This window comes from Musa acuminata, chromosome BXJ1-1, assembly GCF_036884655.1.
Source record: "Musa acuminata AAA Group cultivar baxijiao chromosome BXJ1-1, Cavendish_Baxijiao_AAA, whole genome shotgun sequence".
NCBI classification, from domain to species: domain Eukaryota; kingdom Viridiplantae; phylum Streptophyta; class Magnoliopsida; order Zingiberales; family Musaceae; genus Musa; species Musa acuminata.
This window is the reverse complement of record NC_088327.1, coordinates 8,812,842-8,835,313: the sequence shown is the minus strand read 5'-3', so window position 1 is coordinate 8,835,313 and position 22,472 is coordinate 8,812,842. Positions and strand designations below refer to the sequence as shown.

General features: G+C 41.2%; 4 protein-coding genes across 4 annotated transcripts; 2 read left to right on the top strand and 2 right to left on the bottom strand.

Annotated features, from left to right (window-relative positions):
• Nucleotides 1-505: 505 nt before the first annotated feature.
• Nucleotides 506-2,016, bottom strand: LOC135656394 (1-aminocyclopropane-1-carboxylate oxidase 1-like). Its single transcript, XM_065175837.1, has 4 exons — nucleotides 1,796-2,016; nucleotides 1,481-1,707; nucleotides 1,066-1,399; nucleotides 506-972 (listed from the first exon to the last, which is right to left on the bottom strand). Exons 1-4 carry the CDS (start codon nucleotides 1,901-1,903, stop codon nucleotides 694-696), a joined length of 948 nt encoding a protein of 315 aa, XP_065031909.1. The 5' UTR covers nucleotides 1,904-2,016; the 3' UTR covers nucleotides 506-693.
• Nucleotides 2,017-5,135: 3,119 nt separating this feature from the next.
• Nucleotides 5,136-5,666, bottom strand: LOC135615418 (uncharacterized). The gene has a single exon (XM_065114222.1). It carries the CDS (start codon nucleotides 5,664-5,666, stop codon nucleotides 5,136-5,138), a length of 531 nt encoding a protein of 176 aa, XP_064970294.1.
• A 7,542-nt stretch (nucleotides 5,667-13,208) lies between these two features.
• LOC103994622 (ethylene-responsive transcription factor 3) lies at nucleotides 13,209-14,700 on the top strand. The gene has a single exon (XM_009415016.3). It carries the CDS (start codon nucleotides 13,506-13,508, stop codon nucleotides 14,154-14,156), a length of 651 nt encoding a protein of 216 aa, XP_009413291.2. The 5' UTR covers nucleotides 13,209-13,505; the 3' UTR covers nucleotides 14,157-14,700.
• A 3,721-nt stretch (nucleotides 14,701-18,421) lies between these two features.
• On the top strand, nucleotides 18,422-22,316 carry LOC135655067 (RPM1-interacting protein 4-like). The gene is made up of 4 exons (XM_065175697.1): nucleotides 18,422-18,627; nucleotides 21,239-21,658; nucleotides 21,754-21,966; nucleotides 22,046-22,316. Exons 1-4 carry the CDS (start codon nucleotides 18,622-18,624, stop codon nucleotides 22,079-22,081), a joined length of 675 nt encoding a protein of 224 aa, XP_065031769.1. The 5' UTR covers nucleotides 18,422-18,621; the 3' UTR covers nucleotides 22,082-22,316.
• Nucleotides 22,317-22,472: the final 156 nt, after the last annotated feature.

Here is a 22,472-nt window from a genome sequence, read left to right as displayed (position 1 = left end):
GTTGCATATTGATTTGTCGATATATTCGGTTTGTACCAATAGTTAATCGGTACAGATCAATAAGATGAATTATGATTTAGATATTTAATATTTGGATGACTCTTGCATTCTCAATTGACATGTTGGTTACCATGAGATTCATTTTTCTCACTTTGTTTTGTATATCAAGAACATATTGAATATTGGCCAATCTAGACTAAAATAAGTTGAAAGTGGTTTTTTTTACTCTAATTGACTCAAGCTGGCAATATTTAACATCTCTGTTTTGATGTTTTGTTTTATAATTATTAATTTAAAAATAATTTAAAATATGAAAAAATTATAATTTATTTATTTTATCATGTCATCGGTGATTTGAATTGGAACTGGAACTGTTGGTTCTGGTTTCTCAAACCTAAGAACCTCCTTAATTGAATCATCCAGATTCGATTTCAATTCAATTTGAAATCAACGACCGGTCGATGGATTCGGTTTTAGTTTCAACCCGATTTGAATCAAACTATAGTTAGAGCTATTCGACATTGATATATTTAATTAGAAAATAGTGTTGGCAAAGAAGTGGAAAATTGGATCGACGACATAACCCTCGAGACTAAAAAAAGCCACGTTCATAGTGCTTCGCTTATTATTTCCACAATTGGATGCCACATTCTAATAGATAGTGGCAGCTCCAACGTGAGACGTCGTGGTGTCCTAAGGTGTAGGCGTAGGTTGACGAGTGACTATTACCGTGGCCTTCATTGCTTCAAACCTGGGCTGCTTCGCTTGAAACTTTTGCGTGACGTAGAGCTTCATATAGTCCTCGAACACAAACCTCGGGTACGCCTCCGCTTCCTTCTGGACCAGGGAGGGCGCGGGGTAGATGACGGCGTCGCCGCTCGGGTTGTAGAAGGAGGCGATCGACATCCTGTTGCCGTCGCTCCGAGCCACCACCCGGTGCAGCACGCTCTTGTACTTGCCGTTCGTGATCACCTGCATGAACGCCCTCATGTTGTTTGATCATTTGTCCCGCACAGAGAGAGAGAGAGAGAGAGAGAGAGAGAGAGAGAGAGAGAGAGAGAGGACCTCTAGCTGATCTCCGAGGTTGACCACGATGGAGTGGTGCATGGGCGGCACGTCGATCCACTGGCCATCCTTGAAAAGCTGGAGGCCGCTGACGCGGTCGTCTTGGAAGAGCAAGATGATGCCGCCGGCGTCGGTGTGGGCTCGCAGGCCGTGGATCAGCTCCGGGCGAGGGCATGGCGGGTAGTTGCTCACCTTGGTGCCAAAGTTCGGACCTTTGGATCCGTAGAAGGCGTTCTTGAGGTAACCCTCCTCCAGGCCGAGGTTCTCGCAGAGCAGATCGAGAAGACGCTCCGCCAGCTTCTTTAACCCCGTCGCGAATTCCCTCATCGCCTTCCTGAAGGCGAAGGTTAGTCGGGGCAGACTACAGTCGATGGTGGTGGGGGGTGCGCTGTAACGAAGGAAATCGAAGCGGTACCGGTACTCCTCGTCCATGTCTGGGAAGTCGGACATGTTGGAGACGGGGAGATGGCGCAGGAAGAAGGTGCTCTCCCAGTCCATGTCGGTGACATCCGTCCCGGGTCCGCTCTTGAGAGCCTTGCACGCCAACTGTTTGAACTTTTGCTCCCTGCATTGCTCGTAGTGCGCTTTGGTCCGCCTCTCGACCTCGTCCATCAGCTCATGCGAGATCCCATGGTTGAGCAGCTACATCAGCAAGCAAATGGAAAGCCATGATAATTAGCTTCAAATGCTCGTGGGCATCAACTTGTTCACGTAAAAAGAATGAGAGCACCTCAAAGAAGCCCCATTTCTCGCAAGCGTCACGAAGGAGGTCCATGGTCTGCTCCCTCTCCTCTCCTCGGAGCTTCTCCAAGTCGAGGACCGGGAAGGAGCACGCCATTTCCTTGTCTATTCTCACTCGTCACTCCACGCTCGAGTGGTCTTTTACTCCCTGCGTTGCTGGTTATATATAGCCACCGGGGAAGAGAACAGCGCTCGTGGTGGGAGTATTGGATCCCATGTTCGAGCCCCCACCATCTTTGTCGTCGACCTTTGGGTCGGTGTGATGGGTGGGGGAGGGGAAGAAGCCTCGCGCGTAGCTGCTGCTATTGTGAGGTTGGAAGGATTGGTGTCTGTATGTGCGAATTGCAGAGAGCTACTGTTGTAGCGTGACTCGGAGAAATTGCAGTGGCGTGTTCTTCCGATCGGTACTTGTTTCTTTATCTGCACATGGCACTGCTCGGGTGATCTGATGGAGATACAGAGCCGAAGAAAAATACCGAACCGGAATCGGAACGGGACTATCCAAAACCGGTTTGGCTTGAATCAGTTCATTAATAGTTTGATCTTTAAAAGTTTTACATGATCTTCTCATTATAACTACAATCATTCGTTGATATCCATTAAATTGGATGGTTAAGACATATCGTTATGAGTAAATATTTCTTCTAGTGCATATGATTTTTATTTTTGGTCTTAGGTGATGAATGACTAGCATTCATATCATTATGAGTCTTGTGGTGGATAGAGGGTTAATTATAGATTATCTCTATAATTAGTTACATCTAGTATTTTTAAAAAATAAAAGTGAAATATTTAACCTCGTTTCCCCTCACCATCAGTAAAAACGTAAGAAGAAACAAACGAGATTAAATATTTTATTTTCATAAATATAAAAATTTTAATATAATTTTTAAAAATATAAAAATTAAAATATTAAAAGATAACTAATTATAAATGATAATATATAATTAATCCTGCATAGATCTTTTTCCTTTTGTCCTAAGTGATAAATGACCATCGTGCATGCAGCTTGACTGTGCCACGTGAGTGATGAAAAAAAAAAAGAAAAAAGGAAAACAAAGAGATAAAAAGAGCATTCATTCTTGCGTTTGTCTATTTTTACTCGGAGATAATTCAGAGACTTTTTATATACTTCCATTTTAGAATTGCAATGCTTTCCCCTCCGACACAGCTAGCGAATGCATCACAAGCTCGAACTCAACGAGCACTTGTGGCACCTTTGTGCAGGTTAGCGATAAAAAAAACCTACCAACCTAACCTCTGGCACCAAAAGAAGTCACTCGGCTTTTTCTAAAGGGGTGTTGTGATTCTCCTCTGCTAGAGGGAGAATAGGGAAGATTTCTCTTCATTTTATTTTATCCTACGAATATAACACTTAAATCTTGGACCTTCTCCTTGCTGAGTTCCATAATTTTTTTTTTTATCTTTAGATTTATTAAGAAAAAATATCATTAATGTCTTGATCAGTCCGATACGGTATGGACCCATATGCATAGAATTATCCGATGTGCCTTTGAGGTAAAAACGTGACTAAGGTCCGAAAAGGTTTTTCAACCTTATATCTTCGATGGTTAAGTTAGTAACCCGAGATATATGAGTGCGAACGTAAATAGTTAAGTTTTTCATTTTCTTTGTGTTAAAGATAAGCTTTTATACTTGATCGTAAAGAGCATGAATGAGTTTATGATGTCTTTCTCATTATAAATAGTGAGAAAGAAGTTTGTAATTATCATTTTAATCATAAAATGTAAAAAGAAAGCTTGTGATTATCTCAAGGCTCTTTCGAGAGGGGGTCAAAGTGTGATGTTTACTTCATTCGACGTGTGAGCGTTAGAAAATTTTTCTTACAAGTCGAGTCTTCTCGACATATATGCCTTGGGCATATTATACTTCATGTCTTCGTCGTAATATATTTTTCTTTATGCAGGTTGGGTTTACCCGACCCATGCACTTCAGACATATTTTATCTTATGCCTCCGTTGTGATAGATTTCTCTTTATGCGGGTCAGGTTTTTTTTGACTCAAACACCTTGGATACATTCTATCTTATGTCTCTAACATAATATATTTCTCTTTATGCGGATTAAGTTTTTTTGACTCACGTATCTTGGGCACATTTTATCTTATATTTTTATTATGGCAGATTTCTCTTTATACGAGTTAGGTTTTCCCGACTCATGTGCCTCGAGCACATTTTATCTTATACTTCTGTCGTGATAAATTTTTCTTTATGCAGGCTGAGTTTTCTCGACTCATGCGCCTTAAACACATTTTATCTTATGCCTCTACGATAGTGGATTTTTCCTTACGTAGTCATGCATCTTGAGTATATTACATAGTAATGCACCTTGAACACACATTATATTTCCATTAGCAAGATCGATAATATAAGAAAAAATAAGATTAAATATTATATCTTCGTAAGTATAAAAAAAACTTAATATAATTTTAAAAAATATAAAAATAAAAAATAACTAATTAGGGAGATAATATATAATTAATCCTCAAAATCATGATGAGATTGAGAATTGAGGAGATTGAGAAATCAGATTAGACGTTCGAGTACGATTGACATATATCTCAAAAAACCACAGTCGAAGTTAGGAATTCCAGCCGTAAGCTCAGATTCTTTAAAAGGTTTAACTCCACGAATCATCAGATCAACTCCTCCGGAACAAGTTCATGATTCTTAGAATTGCAAGAAACAGGCCATTCTCGTTCACTGAAATGTGTTACAGCCCAACACCGACCCATCCAATCGGCTGCCGTTGTCGGGCTTAACATGGAAACGATGCTAAACGTCGCTGCGTGCAAGTAGGTAAAAGAGATGATATATAGCACTGGAATTTAGGCCTAGAGAAAAATATTTAGTTCTACAACATTTAAAGTGATATCAACATATAAGATTGAGAAAACTCCCAAATCCCTGTGTAATTTATAGGGAAAAAGCAAGAACGAAGTTAAAACTAGGTTGGAAAGCTTGGAGGTTAGACATGACAAAATTATTTGAGATTAGGTAAGAACAGATGTGTAACGATTGAATTCTCAATTTCATTCAGTGATCCTTTCTCCGATGGAGAGCTTTGATATTGATGGAAAGCCAGATTGGATCCGGCGGTAGTGCTCTCATGACTTGTCATACTTCTCCCAACATGATAAAACGGCTGCTTTAATCCGATTCATTCAAGAAAGAACAAAGACAATAACCAGAGAGCAAAACAGAAGTAATCGGAGATCACTTTTCCCTGGTCTCATCTTTTTCGTCATACCACGTAGCATAGTGGAAGCAGAAAGGGATTTGGGGGCGTGAAGCAGCAGCAGCCGTTGATTTAAAAGATATCGAGGATGTCGACGATCGGACGGTTGCAGAGGGGGCAGGAGCCGCGGTTCACCCACATCTCCCGCGCACACACCCGGCAGAAGGTGTGCCCGCACGGTATGAACGCCGCCCCCTTCCGCCGCCCCATGCACACGCAGCACCAACACCACCCGTCTCCTCCCCCGCCTCTATTCTCCTCTCCTTCTTCCAATAGTCTCATCAGCGACACCCGTTCCACTCCCTCCGCCTCATCCTGCTCCAGCCTCTCGTCCGCCGCGGCGGAAATCGCCCGGTACTGCCGCTCCGCGGCCAACGCGGCCGCCAGGTTCATCTCCACTGCCTCCCCCGACCCCGCCTCCTCCGCCTGCTCTTCTCTATGGTTTCGGTGGATTCCGTACTCCTCCGCCTCCTCCTCGTCGTTAATCGTGATGGTGGTCGGATTGGAGGCGCGGAACCCCCAACCGCTGGCGCAGCAGCCCATAAGCGACAACCGCTCCTTGAGGCTCTTCCACTTTCTCCTCCTGATCCGCTCCGCCTCCATTTCTGGGTTCCGCTCTGCTTCGCTCCGCCTCTTATAACTCTTGCATGCTACTGGAACTCCACGCACACAAAAATAGCAACGACAAATGGAAGGAAGACCAGCATGAGCACTACTTACAAAGCTCAGTGCAGCCGCCGCCTCGTCGTTATCCTCCGCACCTCTCCATCCAATCTCAGCGCTAAATGCCCAACTGCCGAAATAGATCGGAAGAAGACGGCAAGAAAGAATAAAGATAATATCAGAAGCTTTGGCTTCTCACAAGGGAGAAGAGGTTGGGGTTGGGGGAGTGTGAGTGATTGAAGGCAGTAGAAGGCATTGTTTAATACTTGCAGGGCACCGGACTCGATCAATAGTCGTAAAATGATGGGAGAGTAATGATAAAAATGTGTGGGCAAGTGCCACAAGGAAGTCAAAGCCAACCATGATGGCGTGCGGATTGAGGCGAGCGCCACGTGGAAGCCAGCTGGTACGGTGGGCAAGAGAAGTAGCGTACTTGCTCATCCTCCTTCCCGCCTAAAAGCCTCCCATCCAAAATAAGTTGTGATTTCTCGTTTAAGATCGAGTTGATTTTTGTTCTGATGATATGCTTGATATAAAGATTGTTTATGATATTTCTAATTAAAATTTGAGTTTATTTTATTTTTGATTGTTTGCTTGAGTCTAATTTCTAAAGATTGATTGTGGTTTTAATACGCACCTTAATTTTTACCTACTCCCAGCCAACCAAAGCTGAAGCCAAGCAGCCATCTGGGAATTGGAATGAGTTAAATTCGACCACCCGGTGCATCTAATGCTTGCAAGTTATACCTGGAGCATATTTCTTAATCCCCGCGACCAGAAGTAATCGTACCTCGAAGGCATTACTATTCATTGTCAAAATACAAGGACCCAGCGATGTACCGAAACAAAGACCTAACAGACGGATTCCAAGACGGTGATCGCGCTTGGAAAGCCAGTGGGATGACTTAAAATCGATTCCTACTACCAATCTCTCTGAAGTCTACTACCAATCTCTCTGAAGTCCACCTGAAACAAAGGCAAAGAAAATAAGGGATTACAACGATGTCATGACATGAAATTATGGCTCATAGCAGAGAACCCTAATATCCATCATAAAGAGAATTCTCCTTGTACCAGGATATCTACTGCTCACACGAAGACAAACTGTTGTGAACCAACTATTTTGGTTTTCCTATGTGGAACCTTTTCCATCTATTATTCTCTATTTAAGGAGTTTACAAACAATTCAGATCTCGGTAACTCGTCCCGTTAGTAACTTTAATTTACTTGCCTCCTCTAACTAGAAATCTGTGGATTTTCGACCAACAGAGTCACATTATATTTAACAATTTTTCTTCATTTTATCTTCTATTAAAATTACGATCCGTTATTTTTACTAAATTCATTTTATCGGTTATTTATGATCCTGCAGATTCGGGTTGACCAGCAAAACATATCCAGAACAGGGTGCCATATTCATAGCGGCGGAAAGAAGTGAAACTAGATGAAATCCAGCCTTCAAAAGCATTAGCAAGATAACTGCACAAATGCATCAATCAACACAAGTATCCATGTTTAGTGACGAACTACCCCGAGTGGAGCAAAGCTCGAGTGAAATCTAAGGAAGTCAGTGGGACCACCATCTAAGTCAGCATGGTTCAAGTGACAACCACTTAAGAACGAGTGTGTGACCGACACACAAACCCAGAGACAAAAGGGCATAATAAATAAAGATGCATGTTTGTTCACAATGATAAGTTGCTTTAGAACACCTTAATATTTATTCCTTTAGGACTTGTGCTGTCTTCGAACAATGTCAAGCACTCTCAAAGCATCTTTAGTTTGGTGCACAAGTGAAATGGATTGTAACGTCATCGTAAGGTTTGTACCTTTAGACATCTTCTTGTTGTCTCGAAATAATGTCTAGCACTCCCAAAACATAACATCTCTAGTATGATACAATGATTTTGAGTATAAATTTTACTTGGGTTTCCACTAGTAGATGTATAGAAAAGAATTAATTATAGATTATCCTTTATATTTAGATTCTATTATTTTTATAGTTAAAAATTTTATATTGAGATATATATAATTTTAAAAATAAAATAAAAAATTTTATTTGTCTCAAAGTCATGAACTGTATCTGCGAAAAACATAGCAAGAGACACCACATGTTTGATCGGAACAAAAATGATGAAAAAAAAGATAATTTTAATATTCCTTCTGTTTTTAACGATTTTATCAACAAAAAGATAATTTCAACATTCCACAAACTAGAAAAGAAAGAGATATAAAATTATCATTTTGTCCATCATTTTTATGTCATGTATTATATTTTTCATCAATATAACTAACGATATTACGAAAAATAAGATTATTTTATTTTATTTTTAATATTATAAAAATTATAATGTAAAATTTTTAAGTACAGAATTGTAATGCTAATAGGGTTCAAATGTAGAGGATAATATATGATTAACCTATGCAAAAAAATAATATAATTAATTTAATTATTTAAGGGATAAATTAACTTAATTTACTCCATTAGACTATCTCACTTAACTATGCTGTGTTGTTGTAGCTAAAAGTCTTGAGCTATCTAGGATGTCATTTGGGTCTTTTACAAATTATCTACTTAGCTCAGTAGTTGTGTTTCCCACTAAGCACTATATCGATCAATCTCTCTGCTTGCTTGCGCACTCACTGCATCAAATATTATGTTGATCGTTCCCTCAGTTTTGTATAAAAATATTTACTTAGAGCATGTTTCAATTGAAACTTACTAATGACAATTATGGCTATATTGTATAAGGACTCCCTCAGACACGGACTTGCTTGGCTCCTTGACTACTTTCCACTACACTATCCAATTCAGCATAACAGTTCTGTTTTCTAGAAGCACCGTTTTTTATTTTGTGATGTGTTACTACGTTGCTGTTACATGATTCCTGGTTCAGTTCAGTCTTCTTTTCAATGATTATTTGATGTAAGATGATCACATAAGGATTCTGTTGATGGTTAGGGCATAAGGAGAAAGTTCGTGGACAAACTTTATCAGACTTGTAATTGGGATATTGATACCAAATGAAAATTAGTAATTAATCAGCATGCAAAGAAGGTTCGGCATCTCATGGACATCCAAACCACTATCAAAACGGAGGGTAACTTCTCCAAAGCAAATCTATTCATCTCATCAGCAACCAGACATCTACGGAGCAATAAACCGAAATGGAGAACGAATCATCAAGACCCACCAAAACTAAAGCGCACAAACAAAATCGTCATGGAAAAAGTAAAACGAACAAAACAAAGATGCATCAAATCGTTCACAAAACAACGATCAGAACCCCAAAGCAAACGCCGAGCAATCATCAGCACCAAATCCACAGCAGTAAACCGAAGCACAGGATTATTATCTCAAAAACACAACTAAATACATGGAACAATGGCTAGTCTAGAAGTCGCATCAGAACCCCACGAACCTTTCGTCCAAAGAGCCATGTAAGGTACGACAAGATACTGGATCTGAGAGAATGAAACCTTAGTCGGCATCAGTGATCAGTTGTGGAAGAAGGGGATCGCCTTCCGCTTCGTCGACGCTGAGCGCGAACATAAGAGGAAGGAGGGAGGGGTTTATATGGGTGTAGTTTCTGCATAACGAACCCTATTGCGATGAAATATTTGTTTCTTTCACCGGCTCATCGTGACCGTTCAAAAATAGCGGTGTATTCTTGATGCGCGACACATGGCCATCAGATGCCGTTTTGTTGGGAAAATATACTGCGATAGGCCCAGGACGCTGAAGATTACCGCTGACGTGTGCTTTGTATTTTCACGGATGTGATGAACCAACGGATGAGGTGCTACGAGATTTGACGGTCCAGATTCTTTATCATAAGAATTTTGCATGTAGCATCACATTTCAATTAAAGCCTAATACAATGGAGGAAACGTTGACCTAATTCGTGTCCTAATTTTTGCTACTCCATACCTTCCATATACCAATATCGATGCCATTTAGTTTAAGAGACACTTGAATATACAAATATATGTTGAAGTGTTGGATAGAATATTAACCTTAGAGAACTATTTATTTGATTGGCCTTTTCACTTGGAAACGTATGTGATGCCGCCCTGACGTCGCCAGCACACGCACCTCTGTTTTCGCTCTCGGTTTTTACTATGACTGCGGCGCATTAATGACGGGGTGGCAGCGCACAGCTTGGGCTGAAAAGAACGCGGGCCACGGCCCACGCCACGGGCTCGCCTGTCTCCGCTGAGCCAGGGAACACGTTCCTCCCCTCAGATTGGCAGTGCGTCCCGTCCCGCCGGTGAGGACCGTGCAAAGCTGGCGATGACCATCAAGAGGAATAGGTCCTCGAAGAGGACGAAACAAAAGGTTGGGACGCGTGTCCGTTGGCCCATCATTAGCCACAAGGTCAGGTCCTCGGTGGGGGAGAGGAGTGGCGGTGGGCCCCGGCGGGGACGGCACGGTTGTCGGCGAGCGTTACAGTAAAGTTTGCGGGTTAAAGAGAAAAAGGAGGATGAAAAGACCGGTCAACCTAGCAGACGGACGGAGCGAACCACGAGACGCGATGGATGTTGGGCCCCATCCCCCAACCACCAACCCCGGGTTTCCCCACTCATTCGCACCTTCTGCACCCACCGCCCTTTTCCTTTCTTTATCTCCCTCCCCCTCTGCGTCTCATAATAAATAACCCGAAAGCAGAACGTATGACGAGATGTGACTGCTGTTGAATACTCGAGGAACAGACCGAAATTACTCTTCAACCCCCGTATGTGAACGAACGCGAGAGGTAAAAAAGAGAGAAGACGAAGAAGAGAAGGAACAGACTCCATTTAGCAGGACAGCGACTGCTGGGGGCTGTCGGCCTCCCCTGTTGGTCCAGCCACGACTGGTCGGTGTCTCCTCGGCCCACGAGAAAGGCTTACGAGCCTACGTGTCAACCTTCCACTGGCTCGGACCGCTGGGTCCGGCCAGCCTGCGACTCTGAAGCCTTCAGCTGCAGCCAGCGCCGGCCACCCCATGCCGTTGCCTCGCACACTAAATGCGCGAACATGCGCTGCTGCAGTCACGAGAGCGCGCAGGCCGGTCAATAACACGAAAAAGGAAGTAAAATTTTTCCCGTCGTAACACACAAAAGACGACGTGGTGGAGACGCCCGCCATGGGCTGAACGCCAACGCCAACCTTTGGCGTCGTTTTCCTGACCGGGGTACTATTTCCTCCCGCTTTGAAGCGGAGGAGAGGGAGAAGGTGGTGGTGATGGTGCAGCTGCTGCGTCGACTCGTTCATTTGGTTCCAGCAATTCCCACTAGCCAAAAAACAGAAGGCACCGAACACTAGGCGACGTGGAGGCCATACGAGCCACTGCTCCCAATCCGTCTCTCAATCCATCCGCATACATATGCCTGTAATATGATTCCAGTAGTCGAGGGAGGAGACCTTTTTGTCCTCGTTGAAAAGGCTAGCTTCCCCGCTGCTTCCCATTCAAAGCAACAACGTGGGTGGCGGTGGGATCGCCATCTGTGACCCCACCACCCTTCCATTGGCCTGAGTCGAGGGAATCAAAATAAGGGGGAATAGTAGTGGGTGAGGGGGTGCATCCGGGCATCGCGTGGCGATATTATTTCTATTCGAATCGTGAGGGAGAAGGCACCGCGACCGCACCACTTTCCACGCGTTCGACGTGGAAACCTCACATGTCGGTCCAAATCACCGAGTCGATTTTACGTTGGGTTGGACGATCGGGTCCCGATTGCCAGTTAATTTAGGATGAGGGTAACATCGTCATTCAACATCGGGAGAGTTTCGTGGCGCGCCCGAGCTCAACGGGTGGGCGGTCGTGATTTGTTTGATGCGGGAGGAAATGGACGGCACGGATTGGACTTCACTTAGGAGTGGTCGTTTTGTGTCCGCACACGAAGCTTCTGCGGTCGTTTACGGGGAGATGGGAAGGAAGACTAAGCAATCGGCATCGAAGCCGGGCTTCTCGCCGGGTTTGGTGGCTGTCTCTTCCTCGACTCTCCGGGGAGGTAATAGGCAATGATGATGTCCGAATGGGACTCAACCGGTCTTGGAAATTAATCGTTAATTTAATCTAATCAAGAAATTGAATTGGTATGTCGGAACATCTCGACCGTTGGTGTGTGCTTGGATCCATTTACATTAGATCAAGACGGTTCGTTTCGGATCCGATCCTTGGACCGGAAAAATCGAAGATTGCTACGGTCCGATTATTGAATTAATTTTCTTAAAAATCAGATTAAATTTGACTAACCAGATCGATTTTTTTAATCCCAGTTCAATTTTATAACAATAATTTAAATACCCTTCACTTAAATATTTTTATTATTTGTTTTATGAGAGATTTATATCAATTTTAAATTAAAATTAATGAGAGAAAAAAATGGATCCGTTAATTTCTTTTTTTCCATCTTCATTAAGACATCCCATTTGATATGTATTTGACATTATATTTTCTTAAAAATTTAATTATATATTTATTTTTTCATCTCTATTGAGATAATTGAGTTTGGAAATCGACGTGTAATCTTCATTTATTTTAGATATTCTTCGCTCATGCACTCTCCTCCTCTTTCTTGAATTATCGTTTTTCTCTTTTCACTTACGTTTAAGATTGATTTTTATTATTTTGTCTTTATATTTTTGAAGTAAATTTATATTATTATTGTTATTATTTAATATATTTTGGGAAGAAAGATACGGTTCGACCAATTCACTCACTGGTCCGACCAGTGAATCAGTGACCTTAGTCTCGATTAGTTTCTCGTGTATTTAAACAGTATAAACATTTAGGTTTCATTTGTTCCATCAAAAGCAAAAAATCAACATTGAAGTGACTTTGACTAGCTTCAAACATAATATTTACAAGTCATTGAAACATAGACCTTTGGATGTAAAATCAAATTAATAATGTGATCGATTTCTCGATTTTTGAGATGTGATATCAAAGTTTTGCTTTTCTCATCGCAGTTTATTTTCTCTAAATTAAGGAATAATGCAATTCTACTCGTAGACATGAAATAAAATACAAGATATGTGATACAACATACGATAAATGATCAAAATTGATCGTATCACAACCGAGGAATGAAACACATGTTAATTTCGGACGAATGAACGTTACACTTGGAACGAGAATCGGATTCCAGCCCGATTCGGAGCCGCGTGTTTGGATCCGACCCTCTCTTTCTTCCCTGCCCTCCCGTCTCCATCGTATGACGACTAGCGACCAGGTTCTCTCTCCGAGCCCTTCCATTGCTCTTGCTCGGACGCATCTCCTGGCCCGCCGTTCCTTCCAATCACAGGAAAGGTAACCGCATAGGTAAGTCGTTCGATGTTTTTCTACGTGACATGACGATCGAGCAGCTTCGCCGTTTCTCGAGAAATAAATGAATAGCAGCGGAAATTTGAAGAATAAGAAGAAAAATGAAGGGTTTTATGGTCATTTCACAACAGCACAAATGTACGGAGGAAGTCCATAAAAGAATAGGCCGGTGGAGGAAGGGGAGGGCGAGCCGGGGAGCGGAGAGGAGCGGATGGTAGAACGAGACCGCCGACCAAGAACGAGAGGAGAAAGTTAAGTAAGTAGGTCGATCGTGTCGATACGATCGTGGGCGATCGACGGCCAACAAGGGAGAAATTTACGAAGGATGGTGATTTCGTCAAGACTCCTCTTTTAGGCTTCCTCCGCTTCTATTCCTCTTCTCCTGCTTTCCCCGATCCAATCCTTGATCGGTGAGTAGAAACCCTATTTTTTGGGGCATCCCCTTGCCGTTGACGATATCGTGGGTGATGAGGAAGGGCAGCGCACAAGCTGTGGACCCGCTGGCGGCGGCTCAGATCGGTGGTGCGATGGCGGTGGAGAAGCGGTTCCGTGGCGTGCGGAAGCGGCCGTGGGGCCGCTTCGCCGCCGAGATCCGGGACCCTTGGAAGAAGACCCGAGTGTGGCTTGGCACGTTTGACTCCGCCGAGGACGCCGCCCGCGCCTACGACGCCGCTGCTATCGCCCTCCGAGGTCCCAAGGCCAAGACCAACTTCCCTTCGCCCCCGTCCCCCTTCCCCCCAGCCGCTCTTCCCGCCGCCGCCGCCCACTTCTCTTTCCATCATCATCAGCAGCACTACCCGCAGCAGCCGCCGCCCCCTCAGCGGCCAACGTCCAGCAGCCACAGCAGCACCGTGGAGTCATTCAGCGGGCCGCGGCTCCCGTCTGCGGCGGCGCCTATCCGCCTCCGGCCACCTATCCTCAAGAAGCAGGCCAACCCACCGGCTCCCCCGCGCGTGCTCAACGGCGACGACGACTGCCACAGCGACTGCGGCTCCTCCTCCTCCGTCATCGATGATGATGGCGATGTCGTGTTGATGTGCCGGCCGCCGCTGCCTTTCGATCTCAACCTCCTCCCGCTCCCTGACGATGATCTCCACGATACTGCTCTCCGCCTTTGATGCTCAATCCCACGGTTGAGAAGAGTGAAATATAGGAAAAAAATGGGTTTTTTTGCTTCTCTTCTTACCATTACGCCTATCGACTCTCATAAACACTTTCGATCTTATGATTTCTATACTTGATCTTTTTGTATGGGGCTGGATTTGAGGACTGAAAGCTATTATGAGGGGTGAGGATATAGGGATCGGGTGGTATCAGATCAGATCTGAGATATCTCTTAGATCTGTTGCTGTTTCTTTTTTCTTTTTTTTCCTTGTACAAACAAATATCTATCTAATTCGATCAAATGACAAAAAAGACCAAAAGAAAGTGTCGAAGATTATCTTTTCCCCCATCAAATTTCTAACCTCTCATATGTTTCATGTTCGATCCTGTTCAGTGTAGGATAACAAGGGGAGATTTTTTTGGCATGGCAGTATTGATATGTAGATCTATCTTCTGGAAATGGATAAAGGGATGTATGCATTTAGATGCTGGTTCAACTGGTTTATGGTTGTTCTTAGCCCATGTTAAACGATTGCTATTTTCTTCTGGTTGCATTGATGCCATGAATATTTTGATGACTTCCTGTGGATTGCAGATGAGAGGTTGTGTCATAAGTAGGTTGGAAATTTAGATTGGTAGAAGTATCTGGATTATATTATATATATACATGATAATCCATCAGCATTGTTTGGTAATGTCTCAAATGCTCTTTATGGATTTCATCTTTTGATTACTTACCAGACAAGGTCAATAAATCTATTGAGTAGGCATTTAGGATCAAATTGATGGGGCATTATTTCTGGTAATAAGTGCACTCCATGATTGCATCGTTGGGATGTTGGATGCTGTTTTGATTGCTTTAACCTCTTTTTGTTCTGTTAAAACTGGTGCTCTTGGAGTTTATCTAAGCTGCTGGTGTTGGTTTTGTTTATGCTATTGTAAGGAGAATATTGATTGTGTGGTCATCTGCAAATATGATGCTAATATATTTTTGCTACCAGCATGTTCTTTTCTTTTTTTGCTTCCCTTTTTGGTTGAGATTATATTGATTGCATTATCAGATACTTGATACCAAGTTTCTATGTGAGACAAATTTTCTCTTTGTTTATGATTTTTCACGGCCGATATCTGCCTTGAGGGTAGATTATTCTTGCATGGTTAGTTGGTTTCCTGTCTTCATATAATGGACTTGCCCTGGATTTCTTCTTGCAAAAAATTTTACGTAAAAAATGGATTTTATACAATGATTTCCTATTCCATCCATTTATACAAGGTTTCTAGTTTACTAGGAATAAGTGGTGGTTTCTAGTTTTCAAGTTGGCTCGGCTAGACCTGACAGTCAACAACACGTATTCTTTGAACATCCCTTCTCCTTAAGAGTTTGGGATTTCTTTCGGGCTAAACTTCATTTGCATTTCAACATCTTCAATTCTTGTGGGGAGGGGACCTGGCTAAAAGAGGGATCTGACCTATTTCCTTCCTCTTCCAATTACTCGGCTAGCCTTGTCGCTTACAGCCTATGGTTGATCTGGACAGCCCGGAATGATGTAGTGTTCCAAAATGTCTGTATTAGTCCCCTTTTGATTGCCTATAAAGCTGTTTCATACTTGTATGACAGCTCTATTGTAAACCGGCCTGCAGGGATGCAACCTTTGCAACTGGGGATAAGCTCTATTCAAGTATGTTGGTCACGTCCTGCAGCGGAGTGGATCAAGCTGAATATGGATGGGGCTTTTTAGGCCATTTCATAGCTTGGAGGTGCAGGTTTTGTGCTTCGAAATAGCGAGGTGTGACACCTTTTTAGAGAAGGTCATCAATGTGCTCGCTGGTTTGTCTCCTTTGCTAAATGGTCCAGATTTAGACTTTTTTTAACCAGTTGAGCTCGGATGAGCAGGGTGTAAGCTGCAATAGGCTTCTAAAGTAATATGTTATTTTTTTCTGTTAGAAAAAACTGGCTTGATGTTCACATAAAAGTTAGAATACACTATTGAATTCATTAGTCTTTACTATCATAGTATAATGGATCTGTGTTTATTACCATGCTCTTTTATCAAGGGGTGAAAAAGCAGGGAAGAAAGATCCTGAGATACAATTAGAGAATTTAGTCGAGGGTTTCGATCTTCATCTCTTCTTAATTTTTCAGGCCCACTTGTACTAGTTTAGGCAGTATATCAAAGGCAATGCATCGGCATTTTGTAGAGTCATGGATTGCTGGCTATTTAAATACCAAAACCTGTTGGTAACCAGATACAGTTCATTTTAGTTAAGCTAGTGGTGAATGCAACTGAAATATTGCATTTGCCTCATGTGCAGCATAATTTCCGGCATGTTTCTAGTTCTTTCCTTTCTGAATGCTGATTAGTATATGAAATGCTCAAATGAATATCCAACAGCATTGTTTTCCATCGGCCATATAGTTCTTTTGGCATTTAATTTACTCATTGTCCAAATAGTTCTACTTGTCCAATTAGTACCTTCAAAGAATTAACTTTATTATTTTAGTTTATGCATCTTCTTTCTTCTTTCTTCCATAGTTGGAGCTGCTCATGTGCTTTTTTCCTGGTTTGTACATCTGTTGTATTGAGCTGAGGGTGTGTAGAAAATGATGGATGTCGGCATCCAACTGAGGTTTACCATCAGTTGATTAACCAGAAATGAGGATCAGCTCTATCATTGGCCACTTACTGTTTTAATCTTTTATGTTGGTTGAGTTGGAGGAAAATGGTTTGGTCAATGCATGTTAAGCATCATCATATTCTCATATGAATTATCACTTGTACCTCAACAGTCTCTTCAGTTTCAGATTAGTACTATATTCTCTATTTGGTGATTGTTTTAGTGAGACATGAAACAAAAATTACTGTTTGCTTTTTTCTTAACCCACAGTATGGTATGGAATATGCATGTGATTCTTTTGTGTTTGAGTGATGGACAGAGATTGATATCAGACTATGGGGTGTTGTGGAAGTCTGGCCTTTCCAGTTTCTGAAGCAAGCAGATGGAGTGGTTAGACCAAACCATGGTGGGTGAGAAAGCATCCAAATTGCACTCTCATTTCAAATACTGGCTTCCAGTTTAGCATTATTGTTAGTCGTTAAAAGCTCACTACTTTTTTTGGTGAGATCAAATCCTTGTTGCTGCATGAATCAGAAGGGCATCTGTTTGCTGCATTGCTGGGAGCTGGAAGAAGGTTTTGGTGGGTGTTTGATGAAGCCTGGGTTTTCGATCCGGTTCTAACCAAATCGGTTTGGTTTGGTTCAATCAAAATAGGTTCGAATGGGAATCGATTCAGATCTATCTAAAATTAATTAATTCTATTTAATTACAAGGTTTATAATTTAAATATATATATATATATATATTAAATGAATTGATTTGGTACAATTAAATCGAATTGAAAATTTGGTTTAATTGAGTCTAAATAATAAGATTAATATAATTTATAAAATAAAGCTCACATCATTTGTCAAATTATAGTATTGAAATTGGGCTATGAAATAGAGCTCATATTATTTGTCAAATTATAGCATTAAATTTTTGTTAACATTTCTACTTAATGTCTAGTTTGATCATCAATTTGGGGTCTTTGAGATGGCATGATTAATCAGTTTGAATCGATTAAGGGTTTAAGACGGTGAATTGGATCGGTTGGTATTTTTTAAATTAAGATTAGTTCGATCTGAGTCGATTAATCGAAATCGAAGAAAAGTATTATTGAATCAGAATTGTTTAAAATCTTCAAAATTAAATTATTGATGAATTGGTTTTGGTTCGTTTTCAACACACCTACTTAATGGGTGTTGTTAGTGTAGATGTGTTATTATTTGAACGTTTAAATAAATTATATTTGTTATTTTGTAAGAGCTACAACATTGTGAGTTAAAAAAAATGATTTAGCCTAAATAATAATAATAATAATATATTATTCCCAATTATTTGGTTCAACTATTTAATTGATAAATATTTTAATTCCTTATCATAAATTCTTGAACTCGTATTCATCATTAATCTTTTGTAAAAAAAATATTTTTTATAAAATATTTTTATTTTTATTTTTTTTTGAAAATTTTGGTCCCTTTTATCAACATTAAATTTTGATTTTTTTATGTAAAATTAAATTCCACCAACATTTATAAATAAGAGAGAGGGAGAGAGAGAGAGAGAGAGAGAGAGAGAGGATAAGTGAATGACATGGTGATATTCAATACGAGACTATGAACCACTCAAGGAATTGACCGAATCGAACGGACGTGATGCCAAGTCGTGTGCCGCCACGACTACGACCAAACGGGCATGCGTTGGCTCGGTCGCGTGAGGGCTGCTCGCCGTGTCTTCACGTAATCTGAAGAGTACGAGCATGGACACCGTCGGTGTGCGTTCTCATTTGAGACCTTCTTCCTCAATCGCCACAGCCATCCTCTCTATTACCTCCTCCTCCTGTTCTGCACCAACATCTACACCTCCTCTTCTCGCGTCGGCATGGCTGTGAGTCCCAAGTTTTATGCACTGGATGTTTCGATTGCTTTGATTTGCCTGAAAACTAGTACTTTCTTCCGTGATGTTATTATCGAAGCTCGATTCCGTTAGTTGGGATATCGATGAGTTTTGTCTGTCTCAGAGAGGGATTTCACTTGAATCTGGCTTTACCTTTACCTTGTGTTCTCTCTCTGTGTCTCTTTGCTTTTGGGATTTGGTACCAAACACTCGACTTTCGTGTTCTTTTGGTAATTCTTGTGCTGCTCTATGCATATTGGAATGCTCTTCATGTCTATTCTTTCTTATCTTGGGGTGTTGATGATGGATTGGGGAGTCGTTGGTTGTATAAAGGTTGCTAGGTCAAGAATAATATCAATTCTTTGGGTCTTCTCATGTTGATTTGGCATCATTACTGTCCTGTTCCTTCGATTTAACGGATACTTCATGCTCTTTTTAAGTTAGCAGCCTATTGTTCACATATTCCTAAAATTATGTGCTCATCGGTTCTTTTCCTCATGCATGAAACTGCTTGTATTTTGATCTCCTTGCCATCAAACATTCATTTTCTGAAATAAAAATCTAATTACTTTGGCAACTTGGGCATGAACATGCCCATCCATTACTGAAGAAGTTTTACCAAACCATTTAATTGACTTCATTTATTTTATGAATGATTAGGATTCAAAGGTATTAGATGTTACATCAAGTTGCAGAGCAGGTAGAGTAGGAAATGCCTTAAAGTTGACTTTGAATTGGTAAAGATAATGGTCAATAGCCACAGAATAATTGGGACTTTAATTTTTTGATGTTAATAAAAAAAGAGAAACTCTATGTTTGTTTTATTATAATGAATTGTTGGTAATGTATTTTAGAGGTCTTTAAGAGACAAAGTTTCTCTTGGCCACTACTTAAATAGTTGGTGGGGCAAGAAGTAGCTGCAACTACAGATCAGCAGATGGTGACTGAGGGCCAACCCTGTGCATGGTCAAATTGTTCATACAGGTTCAGCTAAATAGCTTTTTCATGACTTTGTTAGATTAGTGAATCATACTATTGTCTAGCTGGTTTTAGGAAATCATACCATGAACAGGAGCTGACTTTGTGAGATTTTGCATTTTTTTCCTGGTTGCTGATTGCAAACTCACATTGAGTTGGATGTTGGGCATTAGAAAGTTGCAATGAAAAAGGGACAATTTATGTGAAGACTTTCAAGATTGAATCATCGGTATCTGCAGTGCAATATCTCTGATCATATATATAATAATACGATGGTATGCATAATCTATATTATTTGGAGGGAGGAAGTATGTTCTAAATGAGATCAAGCTAATTGAAATGACATTTTCATGATTCTGCTTGGACAGTCTTTGTTTTAGATGGAGAAGAATGGTCTAATCAAATCATCCCTTACATAGGCACTTGAATGGCATGAAAGAGGTGCCTACGAGAATCATGTAGATTCATACATTGGTGTACAAGAACTACAGTTGCATCATTGGTTAAGGTGTTCTTGAAGACAACTGGTTAGCTAAGAGTGAAGTATTTGACATTTTGTTATATCAAGTTAGTTTAGTGTAAACTGGTTCTTTTTTCCAACACTTTAGTGTTAAGATTACCGGGAATTGGTATTCGTTGTTCCACATTCATCTTATATGCAAATCACTATTGCTTTCTTTCATGATTCTGGACTTGCATCTCTTGTAAGTCTATCTGATCCATGGATAAAATTTGAGTGATCCATCATGGTAAGAGTCAGACTTGTCTCAATGGAATAACAAGAGGTTCTTGTAAGTCTATCTGTAATAACTAGTTGGGACATTATGGCTTGTTATTCTTGTTGTTTGTCGTCGAAGAAGACTGATCTTACTGCTTTTACGAGGTCTAATATCAATTATTCTGGAGCTATTAGTAGGCTCCATAACAAAAGAGAAGAACTAAGAGTCCCGACAAATGGGTGAATTTAGATTTATGTAATTGCTTTGAGTGCTAATGAATGGAGACTTAATTGTGTATTTCTCAGGTTATGCCCATTAAAAACAGATGCTGCATAAGAAAATTGAATGATGAAGTGTCCAAATTACTTGATTCAACTTGTATGATAATATTTTCTCATTGGTTCCTCATTTGGAAAAGAACTCGAAAAGTTGTTGAGAATTAGTGTTGAGATGTTTGATGAAGTTCTTTAAGATCATTGTTCCGAGAATGTCCAACTAAAATGATCTGGTCTCGTCTTAGTAATCTTGAAACATTCAAATCAACTTGTGAGTATATATTGTTGAGATGGTTGATAGAGTTCAAATTAGTTCTTCAAATGATGAGCCTACAACCCATAAAGAGCATGTAACTCATTGCTTGTTTCTTCTGCAAGATGCCATGCCTTGAAGCTTGTGTGCCAATGTGCTCTGTATGAAGGTCATTTTTATTTTTCTCACAATTATATTGATGCATCATTCATTTCATTGATTTAACTGTGGCATTAAACCAATGCCTCAATTAAATGTGATTCATCTTCATGCTGTATCAAGCAAAACTAGCTCAACATCATACTAGAATCAGAACTAGAACACTGCCATAGATCTGTGGATAATAAAAGTTCTACATTGTTGTTTCTATCTTGCAGCAACGGGGACATGTTCCACGTTTTGGTGATTGGAACCAAAACGCTGCCTACACGACATACTTCGAAACGGCACGCAAGGGGAAAGCTACTGGATCAAACATTGTCAATCCTAATGATCCTGAGCAGAGCCCGGAGCTCCACAAGCCTGGGGCATTGGCTGCAGAACCCTCGTATCCATATCCTAAACAAGGCCCGGTGAATCAACAGCCGAAGCCAAACAATGGCAGGGAAGAACGACAACTTGAAGGAGGATATGCACCAGCTCCGCCGCAGTCCAGAAACAGCAGCCAGAGAACCACCGTGGACCGATATGGTAGAAACCATGCAGCGGCACGCAGGAATCCAGGAGAAGTCGGCTACATCCCTTCTCCGTCGCCGGTATCACCTAGCAGAGCAGGAAACGCTCGTGGAGGCCTAGCCGTAAGACTTCCAAGATTGAATCTTCACGTTTCATGATGTCGTCTGATGTCTCTGTAGTTCTGGTTGTGATTCTTGCATGCTTTTGGTGGCGACAGGGGCGGCAGAGAGCCACGGCGGTGCCCAAGTTTGGTGAATGGGATGCAACCGATCCTAAATCTACTCCAGGTTACACAGTCATCTTCAACCAAGTTAAAGAAGACAAGAAGGCGAGCACCGCAGCTCATCTGCCCAAAGTTCCTGTCCAACCAACGCGATCTCCAGCCACCGCCGAGAAGCCGTACCGAAACGACGATTCCTGTTGGACCGCGGTAGGTTTCGAGCTCTGCAATCAATCGGCTGGTGCACTCTATGATTACTGACTGCTTTCTTCCTCATCTCGTCTTGCAGCTGTTCCCTTGCCTACGTCCAAACGTCAGGTACTGATCCGGAATTCCAAATGGTCCATCTTCAACTCCGTGATGCATTACATGGAACGATTTTTCGACGCATTTGTTTGATTTGTTCAGCTTGTTCCTTTCAGCAAGAATGGTTCTTCTTCTTGAATATGTGCACTGTGAATGGATGTTGCTTTTCATTTATTTTTATGGGGTCAGAGTCTTCTTGAGACCAATATCTAATTAGAATAAAATAAATATATATTTCCGATGTTCCTTTTTTATTTCTTATTCATCATCCGATGACGTGGAAACAAAACAGAAGTTGATTTTTCTTGATAATTTCTTTCTTATTAAAATTATCTATATATGCTATTATTTAGGGGATTAAAGAAAAAATAAATCTCCTCATCCCATCAAATTATTAAAATAATTATATA

Coding starts and splice junctions, on each gene's coding strand:
- LOC103994622 (XM_009415016.3), top strand. CDS start 13,506: ATGAGGAAGGGCAGCGCACAAGCTGTGGACCCGCTGGCGGCGGCTCAG.
- LOC135656394 (XM_065175837.1), bottom strand. CDS start 1,903: ATGGCGTGCTCCTTCCCGGTCCTCGACTTGGAGAAGCTCCGAGGAGAG. Junction 1,708..1,795: donor AGAAATGGGGCTTCTTTGAG/GTGCTCTCATTC, acceptor TTGCTGATGTAG/CTGCTCAACCATGGGATCTC. Junction 973..1,065: donor ACCTCGGAGATCAGCTAGAG/GTCCTCTCTCTC, acceptor GCGTTCATGCAG/GTGATCACGAACGGCAAGTA.
- LOC135655067 (XM_065175697.1), top strand. Junction 21,659..21,753: donor ACGCTCGTGGAGGCCTAGCC/GTAAGACTTCCA, acceptor TGGTGGCGACAG/GGGCGGCAGAGAGCCACGGC. Junction 21,967..22,045: donor ACGATTCCTGTTGGACCGCG/GTAGGTTTCGAG, acceptor CTCGTCTTGCAG/CTGTTCCCTTGCCTACGTCC.
- LOC135615418 (XM_065114222.1), bottom strand. CDS start 5,666: ATGGAGGCGGAGCGGATCAGGAGGAGAAAGTGGAAGAGCCTCAAGGAG.